The sequence below is a fragment of the Spodoptera frugiperda genome, chromosome 19 (genome assembly GCF_023101765.2).
Source record: "Spodoptera frugiperda isolate SF20-4 chromosome 19, AGI-APGP_CSIRO_Sfru_2.0, whole genome shotgun sequence".
Taxonomy (NCBI): Eukaryota; Metazoa; Arthropoda; class Insecta; order Lepidoptera; family Noctuidae; genus Spodoptera; species Spodoptera frugiperda.
The window spans coordinates 6,973,265-6,985,512 of NC_064230.1; the positions used below are offsets into that span (position 1 = coordinate 6,973,265).

General features: G+C 37.6%; 2 protein-coding genes across 2 annotated transcripts in view; one reads left to right on the plus strand and one right to left on the minus strand.

The window, feature by feature from the left end:
• The window catches only part of LOC118281212 (uncharacterized), a 138,794-nt gene that overhangs the window by 64,149 nt on the left and 62,397 nt on the right, over positions 1-12,248 (minus strand). The window lies entirely within an intron of this gene.
• On the plus strand, positions 88-5,832 carry LOC118280926 (zinc finger Y-chromosomal protein-like). Its single transcript, XM_035601330.2, has 2 exons — positions 88-424; positions 4,197-5,832. The coding sequence occupies exon 2, from the start codon at positions 4,205-4,207 to the stop codon at positions 5,414-5,416; it is 1,212 nt and encodes a 403-aa protein (XP_035457223.1). The 5' UTR covers positions 88-424; positions 4,197-4,204; the 3' UTR covers positions 5,417-5,832.

The following is a 12,248-nucleotide window of genomic DNA, read 5'->3' on the forward strand; positions in this document are numbered from 1 at the left end:
AATTAAATAACAATTAATTGAATTACAATTAGAATAACAAAACGAATTCCTATAAGACCCGCATTGCACACACCGAAATGACGTTTATCTATCTTGACACATAGTAAATGTCAAAAATCGAGTTTCCTGTAGAAATTATTGAAGCCGATTTTCGATGAAATTAAGCGTAAAATAGCGTAATTCGTACTATTTACCATCTAATTATAGTACTTTAGCGTGTAATAAGTGTTTTAGTTCATTATTTATTCGTGTAAAACAGTGTAAAATATGATAATTCGCCATTTTGCTCTGTGTGTGCCCTGAAGGCAATAAGCCATTTTTCTCGTATAGTGTATATTTCTTTTGTGATTATAGACAATTTTTATCAAGCAACTGACGTGTGACATTCAATAAAACTAATAACAACACCCGTAGCAAATTAAACGTAAGTATAAAGCATAGAAGTATGATTATTAAAAGTAATATTTTTTTCTCTTAATATTATAATATCGAAACGAATTATGAAGGACGAAATTGTAACTAGAGTCTCGCCCGCGGCGTTGCGTAGGTCGATCCTGTTATTGTAGGACGAAATGTAGACGTTAACAATGAAAAATTTATGAAAGTTTGTCAAAATTTGGTTTAGCAGTTTTGTAGTTGGATCATAACAAACATACAAACAAAAAAAAATCTTATTAGAAATGTTTTTGTTCTTATTTAAAATCTTTGTTGGAGATAAAAGTCAAATAAAATTATTTATTTCAAATAGACCAGGAAGGCACTTTTGAACGTCAAAGCAAATATAATGTCTGTTTGTCGGTCAGTCCTCTAGTTGCTCTATTTGCTCGTTCCAAAGTATAGATTCCTATGGAGAAGAACGAGCAACAAACTCCATAGGTTACTGTTTTATCATTCAGATTCACAATACAATTATTTACTGAAGTCTCAAAAAATCTTATAATCCTGGGACTGATTGCAGACACACGTGAAAAATAAGTGATTAGCCAGTTTCCATCTACACCTGGACATAATCCTCTCCTTTAACACACCATTGAGTTCGATCTTCAGCTGTTCACATCCAGCCACTGCCAGCTACTGCACATTCGATTAATATAAAAAGCTGAAGAGTTGTTTGTTTATTTTTAAATACACTAATCGCTTAAACTGCTGGTCCAATAAGAATAATTATTTTTGTGTTGGATAGTTCATTTATCGAGGAACGCTATAGATAGGCTGTAAAACATCATGCTACGACCAATAGGAGCTGGGCAGTGAGTGAAACCGGGCGGAAGTAGCTAGTATTAGATTTTAAAAAATCCTTTATTTAGTCTCTTACATTTATATAACAAAAGTGATTACAACAGCCCCAATAAGTGGTTAATAACGCAGATAAACAGTGTTTTTACATTATGTTTAAGTAAGTTACTTAAACATGTTTTTAAAATGAATTAATAATTAAACTATATGAGCCTGTTAATTAAACTATATGAGTCCAGCATTTCCTATCTAAGTACTCTGTTAATCACCTCCTATATTAAAATTTAAACATCCTAAGGGAATTGACGACCATTTGGGTAGAAGTTGAACTTTATTATTTTACTACCTTGTTCCATTGTTTGTCTAATATTTTTGGTATAGAATACCAATAATATTAGTTGTATACCTCATATAAGAAAGGTTAGAAAATGTTAAGGTTTTTCATACAGTTCTCATAGAAATTGTTTTGTCCCACACATCACTTTTTATGGTATAATACGGATTACCTGATGGTAAGCAATCGCCGCCGCCCACGGACACCCGAAACACCGAAGGCGTTACAAAAGCGTTGCCGGTTTTTTGGGAGTTAGGAATTTAAGGGTTGTTGTTCGGGAATCGGGGGTTTTTTGAAACTATGATTTTATTGTAACTTTCGTGAGACAGACTAAATTAATTATTATGTTATCGGCTTACTCACGTAACTGTTTGACGAGGAACTCGACTAGTTCCAAGCCATGCTAGAGGCTCATATTCATGAGCAGTATTCCGCGACACACGACGCGGCGATAGTCGCGCTGCTACTCTTCTTCTTTGAAACTTGTCGTCTGATTTGTGTAATTCTTTTTTCTATTAAATTTAATAGACTAGTTTCCAATTAGTCAAATTACAAGTGTGTTGCCGGCATTTTGGGGGTTAGGAATTTAAGAGTTGTTGGGGAATCGGGGATTGGGAAGGGGGTAATTGGGCCCCTGGTAAGCTCACTCACACAACGAAACTATTCTTGATATCTTTTTTTAAACATTACCCCACACTATGATTTCCTACTGTGCCGTGGATGCGTTGACAAACATACAAGTTCATACACATGACACCCAGACCCGAAATAACAATTTGTGGATCACGCAAAGAGTTGTTTCGTGCGAGTAAACTGTATGAGCTGTCGTTGGTGGTATTTCCGAACCGATACGACCTTCAAACCTTCTATAAAAGAGCGTACTCCTTTTTAAAAGGCCGGCAACGCACCTGTGACGCCTCTAGTATAGCGGGTGTCCATGGGCTGTGCTGATCGCTTACCATCAGGTGACCCGACTGCTCCTTTGCCCCGATTCCATAAAAAAATAAACCCACGACACGTTGCACGGCAGCCAGTTGCCCACAGGTACCGTGTCAACCGTGCAATCCAATTGACCAATAGTTATTTTATTACACACCGGCCCCACAAAGAACATTTGTCGAGCGACATTTGTCCCCCAGAGACATCGGGCGATGTCGGGCAACGTTGGACGACGTCGGACTCGGGACGAGGCTTTAAAGTTAATGCTATTTTCAATCCTTATAGTTTTTTTTTTCATGAAACTCCGGTACCGGCCGGTAAACGATCGTGCAGTCAATCAATTGACCAATAGTTATTTTATTGTCTAAGTTACTGCCTTTTTATACTTATAGTTACCGGATTTTCTTCCTATAAAATAACTACACAACTCTTCATTAATTTCCCTTGGGCGCGCGGGCGAAGCCGCGGGTAATAAATGTTTAATCACATTCTACCCGCGGCTCCGTCCGCCTTGAATATCTAATTTTATACTCTCTAACTTTGTGTGTAAAGTTTTCTCCCATCCTACGGGAATTAGCGTACTTTTCCACCAGAGATGTGCTATGTAGCTATGCTACGAAGATGTAATAGCTAAACTGTGATGTGAAACTACGCTGTGAAACAAATGGTGAAAAGTGGGTGAACTTTGTATAGCGGCGTTAACTACGTGCCGTAAAGTGCACCTCTGCTTACCTCTTTGGGGATAAAAAGGCATAACGTTGTGAAACTATGTGACCGTTTCCACTGATACTAAGCTATGTAGCTGTGCGAGGAAGATGCGCAGCTCGAGTATGCGATGTATCGATAGCACGCATCTTTCCATATAAAAAATATAGAGTAGCTAAGTCCGTTTCCACCAGTGCTAGGTGTACCAATTAATATGAAACGCATTCACAGCAACGTAGCATAGCACATCTCTGGTAGGAAAGTAACCTTACGCTGCAGAACGAATAAAACCGTTTCGATTTTTGTTTTTCCGTAACATCACTTCAACAGCCTGTAGTAAAATAGTCAATAGTCTCCTGGCCTCTAGAGGAGAAGTTTTGAGCATTAATCACTTCACTTGCTCAAAGCTGGATGGCGATTTCAAACTTTAAGTAGTAATTATAGCGGCGTTTAGCCCAGGTTTCGGTTTTGTATAAAACTTTGTCAATTTTAACCCTGATCGGTTTGAAATTGACAAAGTTTCATACCCTATTTATCCCCTTGGGTGTAGAATTGAGCTAAATCCTTTCGTAGCGAATGCCTACGTAATAACATCTACCTGCATGCGAAATTTCAGTCCGATCCGTCCAGTGGTTTGGGCTTTTCGTTGATTTTTATATTACTATGTCAGTCAGTCATCTTTGAGTTATACATACACTTAGGATCGAAAAACGTAGCCACTAACGTTTTCGCTTTTTCATTACTTACTGTTAGACGACGACTCTCAACTAAATGAACGCCACTAGTGTAATCTGTGTTGCCAATAGCCCTGGCTGTCATGCGTATTGAGAGTATTTTGTTTTTGTCAAAAGATGTTTTTAAAATATAAATGGTTCTTTAAAATGAAAACTACACTAATGGCTCCGTTTCTTTGCTGCCAAGTGTATTTAAAAGTGACTTAAATAAACTTTAAGATCTAACCCAATATCCATACCTTTTCCAGGTACAACGATGGAGGAAGTAAAGGTAGAACCTCCTCCGCAGCCGGTGATGAAGTTCATAAGCGTGACGAGCGACGCCCTTACAGAGGAACAGAGAGAGATGTACGAATCAGTACTCACTACTTGGAAACCCGTCATGTTTCCTAAACGAATCAAGCGATATATCTGCAACAAGTGTAATAAAGAGTTTAAAAACTACCAAAACCTCTACTTGCATACCACTAGAGTACACTCCTCTGAAGAATCAGCGGTTATTTGCGATATCTGTGACAAGACGTTTAAAAATAAGCACTATCTGTACATGCATAGGATGAACAAACATTATTCTGAGCTGGAGAAATGCTACTGCCAATTCTGTCTCCAAGAATTTAGGACGAGAAGGGCTTTGCATATGCACGTGAAAAGGATTCATCCGAACACGCTGCCTGAGATCAAATGCAATGAATGTGGTAAAGAATTCTCGGTTCCATACAAACTGAAGTACCACATTGAAGCTTGCCATAGAACTGATAAAGAAAAGTACAAGTGTCACCTTTGCCACAAACTCTACAAAAATAGCTTAAATCTCAACCGCCACCTCCATTTCCAACATACTCCGGTACAGCGACACCCCTGCGTTTTTTGCAATATGACCTTTAAGTCCCGACATCATATGAAGCGACATGTACTAAACATCCATCCGCCTTTAGAGTCCAAAGTCACTTGTCCAGAATGCCTGAAAGAGTTTAAGAATGATCAGTATCTTAAAGAGCATATGCAAGTACATTCCTCTTTAGATTCGAAGGTTAAATGTGATATTTGTGACAAGTTCTTTCATTCGGCGATTCGTTTAAAAAAACATAAGAAGATTGTCCATCCGTCGAAACCGAAAATGCGTTGCGAAAAGTGCAATAAGGAGTTTGCACATGCACATTATTTGAGACGGCATAACAACGCGGTGCATTTAGAAATGGATGAGACAGAGTACCCTCATTCTTGCGATCAATGTGGCAAGAAATTTAAGCTGAAGAAGTATTTAAACAACCATTTGCAAAGGCATGAGCAACAGCATTTGAAGAGGATATCTCAGATGGTTAAGACCGTGATGGGAGAAGAAAAGGACGTACCTGTTAAGAAGAGAGGGAGACCGAGGAAGGCTAGAGCGGAGATTGAGTTTATAAAGTGCGAACCGGTGTCGAGTTCCGATTCCGAGTCCGGCGAAACGGAGAGTGATTCGGAGTGAAATGGCTAAATTTTCGGCAGCAAAAATGGTCTGTTTTAAGCAGTGCAGGTTTTGGGGCAGCGTGTAATGAAATAGAGTGTCCCTATTTAAAATTGGGATGGGTTATAGGATACCTTTGTATATAGTTATCTTTGGGAGATATTCGCGATTGAAATAGGTTTTTTTCAGTCCCTAAAGTGGATTTTTAGGTATTGTTAGTTAGGACCAAATTTTTTGCAAAATATTTCTCGTTGTTAGATGTTTTCTATATTATTGTTGCGTCGGGCGGTGATGGTAGGCGTGCTATGGGACAGAATGAGACTAAATGTAATCGTCGACAGGTCCGCATCGTACGTATTGCCTTGTATAGAAACTCATACAACTGCGTCCACTGATCCGCATCGTACGGACCGCATCATCGGCAATGCCTACATGCGATACAGAATGTGTACAATGCGTGGGATGCGTACAATGCGGGGCTGTGAACGCTTACCTTAATGCGCCGTCCTGCGTGAGCGATCTAGAAGCGAACGTGAAGCGGTGCGGTGACACGCGAATACAACGCGATGCGGTGTGACGGCGGCTATGTCCTACGTGCATTTGAATCGTTTCGTTATGTTTCTATTTCCGATATTATAAACAAAAACGTGACGGCACCGCGTCCAGTAAGCGCGAAAATATCGAGCCAATTGATGGCGGTTGGTCATGTAGGCCATGTCAATAGATTTTGACAGATTGTTGTTTTCTTGCCGCACCGCACCGCATCCCCTTCGCGTCTACATCGCCCACGCAGGACGTCGCATAATTCTACTTACTGATATAAGTATTTTAGCTCCATTACTAAATGTCTCAAAAGCGCTACCGCCCGACCGACGCCATTTACAAATTAAAGAAATTTTAAAATCTAATTGGGATTAGCTTATTGGATAAGCTTGAGAGCCCTATTTTCTGAAGACACCATAGTCGTACAACCAGGTTGTGCAACCACCATATTGTACAGACGGTATTTCAAATCAACGCCTGTGTCTTTTTCTTCTCCTTTATAATATCTTCTGATTAATTTCGTTGGGGATCCAAGACAGTCATTCATGTCCCTGAGGCGCGCCGGCCTTCAATGTTCCGGTGTTTTCATGGTTGTATCTAATGTACATCCTGGCTTACAGGAGTTGCAGTAGTGCAGAGAGTTGTGGCGGGCTTGTCCCATTAAAAAAAACAACGCATGTGACAGTCTACTACTGCACTATGAGCCTCTTCTACATAAGAGAGTTTGCCATAATCTCCACAGGCAGGCGGGTTAATCGTTAGATCACAGTGTAAAAGGTTACAGGTTTATCAGAGAGCGCTACATAGCACATCTCTGGTGGAAAAGCACCCATATTGTTGTGTTCTGGTGTCTCTATGTTGATACAACCAGTCGTACGACTGTGGTTTCTAATTCAATAGGGCTCTTTCATTCATCGCAAATCGCGCGATTTCGAGGCTTCATAAAAATTCGGTTTATCTAAGGAACATTGGGCTATGGTCATCCAAAATTGGACTTTAAAAACATAATATTAGAATAGATAATTGTTTGTAAAATAAATCTATTTTGATGTCGCGTAAATCTGCATTAAGTAACTCGAAAATAATTCTTATTACCAAGCGTAGAAGATCGATTTTTCATCTCATACTTAAGATGTTACTTGGAAATTTAAATTATAATAAGTTAAAATGGCTAAATGTATTAGGAAATGGGATTTTTAAAAGTTAAAAATGTCTTTAAAACAATTTCATAGATTTTTCTTATTATTATTCATTTTTGGTAGATTTGTAATATATCGTATATGGCAACACTGCGGTTTTGGTAGAAAAGACTGATGTTGACTGGTTTGGCGATGATATAGGAAATGGATTAAAAACAAAATCTGTTGTTGCTCAAATGTGACTCGGCGCAAGCGTTATCCAATTACTTATTTTTTGAGGGGGGAAAATCATCCAATGCCTTCTCCTGGGCGAGGCGAACAGATAGTGTTATGACACTCTTTTGGAGTGGTTTTTAGTGTGACTAAAAACCACCCCGTTCCTACTCCTGCTAGGCAGTCCGCAGCTCCACAGTTCCTGCATCAGCCCTACTGGGCCCATCTGTGGTGGTCTGATGGCTCGGGTCTGGTTCTGGTCAGACGAACGAGCTACCCTTGCTCGCCGGCCGCAGACCCTGTTATTGAGATACTAACTGTTCCCCGCGGCTTCGTCCACGTCTTCAAACTGAAAGGAGTAGTAGTATCACTCTCCAACCTCCAAACACATTGATACTTCAGTTGAAGCGTTTGTTTAGACGCGCTAATATCGGGACCTACTGATTCGTATTGGTTAATTATTTTTGGTGGATAGCCCATCTATCAATAGGAGTCGAGCAGCGGATGTAATTGCGAGAGAGAGTCACACATAAAATCGCGGCATTGCGATGTAAAAGAGATACGATTTCCTACGCATTCTTAACATTTATTTTACTAAAGATTTTAACATAAAAATTCTTTTGTCTACACGTGCGTTCGCCAAGACGATCATCAACAAACTGAATAAATATATAATGAAAGGTGGAGAACCCAATGTTGCCATATTAAAGAATTGTTATCTATTTGGGGTCAGTAATTTTTAATGTTAGCAACTTTTAAGATTATGAGGATTTCATGGTAATCTTTAGTTGTTGTAGATGCTGTATATTTTTGCTATTTAATAATATTTTCACTATTTACTTTATGTATAGGTATATTTACCGCCTTACTCAGAGTCATTTAAGGTAAGCGTCCACAGGCCCGCATCGCACGCATCGGATTTTAGTTTGTCTTGTATAGAAACTCATACAACTGCGTCCACTGATCCGCATCATACGGACCGCATCATCAGCAATGCCTACATGCGATGCGTACTGTTGACGTCATACGGAATGCGTACGATGCGGGCCTGTGGACGCTTACCTTCAATGGTTACTTAACCCAGTCCTTAGCAATTGTTTTCCGAACAAAATCGTTACTAAGGAATAGTTTAAGTAATTATTAAATGTCTCTGAGTATGGCAGTTAAGATTTTTTCTTTATTTATTTGATGGGTCGACGTTTAGCCGCTATCTCGATTTATTTCAAAATAAAAGTGAGATTTGCATGAAGCATTATTTTCTGGTATTTCGATAATTTCAAATTGTAGTAATTTCTCTTCTAAAAGACTCCTGTTAGTCGAGTCTATAATAACATATAGGGTGACAGGTAATTAGTGAACGATATTTAAACACGTGATTGTACTCATGAATACAAACAACTTTCCTAAAGAAACTTTTTTTATACTCATTAGTTTTGTTTTTATCACATCAAAATTTCATTAGTACGCGTGCGTAAAGTTCCATAATACCTACCTAGTTACTAGTGGGCCTCGCTGCTAACAGCTGATCATGCGAAAGCACGTGCGCGCATAATTTAGTTGTTTTATTATTGTGATAAAAATAAAACTAATGAGTATACAAAAAAGTTTCTTTAGGAAAGTTGTTTATAATCATGAGTACAATCACGTGTTTAAATATCGTTCACTAATTACCAGTCACCCTATATAAAATTAAAGAGTTTGTGAGTACATATAACTCGGAAATAGTCACATTGGTACTTGCCGTTGGTAGGTTTGGAGCCCGCACCCTCATGCATGAGAAGCGGACGTCTTAACTACGGACCATGAAATTTTGCTTCTTGTAAATTGAACTTTAAAATCTTAATAAGTTTTGTGCAATATTTTTAATATTAAATAGTTTAAATACTAAATTATGTATAGTGCTTATTTTTTTTTTCTTTTATTTCATGATTTTTGGTGAAATATAAAAATGTTTACAAAATCTCCTCATGATTTTGAAAGATCGAATTTTGGACTTGAAAACAATAGTTCTGAAATAAATTTTGTAATAACAAACAAATAGCACTCAATAGGGATGATGACGGGGTATGAAAATTAAAAATCTATTTAGTTCGTCAGTTAGGTAATGAAAAAATATTAGACACGTATTTTTTTATTTTGTCATATAAGATAACAATACTTAGATAAAACGAATCAAAGTTTAGTAGTGGGAGCAAATATGTCATTTCTTTTTATTTAAAACGTACTTAGAAGTGACTTAACGTCACGCGATATTTCAAACCGATGTATCTCCGAAAGTATTGGTTTCCGTGAAAAAATAAAAAATTCGTGTGTAATGTTTTAATAATCTACAAGACGGACATTGAAATAAAAATTAGTCATCTACCCTATTATGAATTTCCTACACTATTTCACAAGCAATAGAGTCCATATTCCAATCTACTTTAAAAGAGGGTAGTTTGCAAATCACTGTTGCCTACATATTTTTCAACTACCCTCCTCGAATTTTAGCTGTTGTTTCAAAGTCCATGTATAATGTACACAGTTTTTCAATATATAAATGTTATATTATATACATTATAATGTAAATAAATAAATATAATTATTGTTTAGTTATAATTGCTGTGTCACAGCTGTACTCAGAGTCATTTAATGGTTACTTAACCCAGTCCTTAGCAATTGTTTTCGATACAAAATCGTTACTAAGGAATAGTTTAAGTAATTATTAAATGTCTTTAAATGTGGCTGTCAGTGGCTGGATTTTTCAGTAAAGGTATAGTTTTTTTCCAAAATGTTTATTATAATCATATACAGATAGATATTCGCAGATATTCAATGATCACCACACACAAATCATCTATAAGTGTCCACTGCTGACCAAAGGCCTCTTATCACTCGGAGAAGGTTTGAGCATGCGAGTACGCTTGCTCAATGCGGGTTGGTGATTTCAAACTTCAAAATTGTTACTGAGGAATAGTTTAAGTAATCGTTAAACGTCTCGGTAGTCATCAGTTTAAAAAAACATTGTACAGTATTCTGAGAATTATGTCAAACGCGATGTCAAATGTTTGTAAACAAACTAATATACTGCCTCTAATCGATCTACGGATATAGAGCAACGCGGACCTTGTACGGGGCCCGCGTTGGTCTATGTCTACGGACAAAGTTAATTATCGTTTTTTAGAAGATTGCTGTTTTAATTATTATGTTATCGGCGTGTTGTGAGTTCCAACAATTATGTCGTAAATACTACAGTTTTGTTTAATTTATCTTGCAAGTGTTATACATCAAAATAAACTAGAAGATTTGTGCTTTACGATGATGTATAAATATCACAGTTTTAGCTGATAAATCTAGTCTAATTTTAACTTCAAACGATTGTTTCGAAAAAAATGGCCGGTCGTATGGTGTTGGCCACTTTTAGTTTTGTTTATACATATTTTACATACTTTGCATTACAATAGTATATAAAATATCAAAATACATTTCGTAATAAGCAAAATAATACATTTTTCAAAGAGAAATATACTAAATTCATTGAAGATTCCATAATAATGTCAATGTGTTCCTCAGGTTTTTTGATGTGTAAAATTACGAGTAGTGTTTTCTTTCGATTTAATTACAATACTTAGAGTTAACCGAATATAATCATATATACATCAAAAGAAAGGGTAATGAGTTTAATTTGTTGTAAAAATATTTTATTGATAAAATATGCAATAGTTGTGCCGTATATTCTAAAAAGGTAGAAATAATTCTGTTTTTTTTTCTGTGTTTCATGTTTAACCCGTTTTATTGTATTTTAAAGATTAACTAAAGATTTAAAAAAATCGTTAAGATTGTAGAGTATTTTTCTATCTTTTTTTTTGGTATTCTTTTCTTTATTCTAGGCATTACGGTTCAGTAGCTATATAGGTTTTTTGTTACGACGAACTTGCGAGTCGCGCGCGGTTCGGATGCCGTGCGCGGCTGGACGTTAGAGAGATAAATGGTCGCGCGGGCCGGACGTTAGAGTGGTTATACCACGGATTTTAGATTGAGTTTTGGTCACTTTGGTCGTTAGATCTTAGAATTTTCACGTTATCGATCTATCTACTGCTGAAATTAAAGCTACTGCTGAAAACATAACGATTACGCGTTCGGCGCTCTGATTGGCCTGCTCATTCTAAGCCCTCTGATTGGCCTGCTCCAGTAAACCAACCAATCAGATCGCCGAACCCGGTAAACGTAAACAAGCTCAAAGTTTTTCATTCTGTTAATGAATTATTTAGTTGTTCGCTGTCCTATTACTGAAAAATCAGCCACAGTAAACTAAGTGGGTACATTTACTACTATGTTACATTATTTCAAATGGTATATTTATTGTAAATATAAATCTTTTGATGTGAAGCTACGTATTTGTCTGTTTTATTTGTATTGTACCTTTTGGGACAAGCCCGCCGCAACCTCCCGTACCGCTGCAACTCCTGTAAGCCAGGATCTACAGTAGATACAACCATGAAAACACAGGAACACTGAAGTTGATATTGACATGAATGACTGTCTTGGATCCCGCAACGAAATAAATCAGAAGATATTATTAGAGAAGAAAAGATATTGGGGCTCTTTTTTAAGGTATAAGCCGGTTATCGAGCAGACGGTAAACCTGATGGCAAGCAATCGCTGCCGCCCATGGGCACCACAAACACCAGAGGCGTTACAAGTAATTTGTTGGCCTGTCGGTTAGGTATTTAAGGGTGTTAGGGAATCGGAGAATTGGGTCTCAGGTAACTTCACTTACACAACGTATCACCTGATGGTTAGCAATCAGCGCCGCCCATGAACACCCAGATACCCAGATTGTTAAGATTTTTACGCCAAAAAACGTCTGCCAAGGCTTCAGCCACATTCCGTCTACTGGTCGTTATCAGCATCAGAACCCGCGACAGTCCATTGTTGGCCTATTTGCCTCTTCTACGAGGGTTTGCCATAATCTTTGC

Bases quoted from the DNA above. Each gene is read 5' to 3' on its own strand.
- LOC118280926 (XM_035601330.2), top strand. From the start codon at position 4,205: ATGGAGGAAGTAAAGGTAGAACCTCCTCCGCAGCCGGTGATGAAGTTC.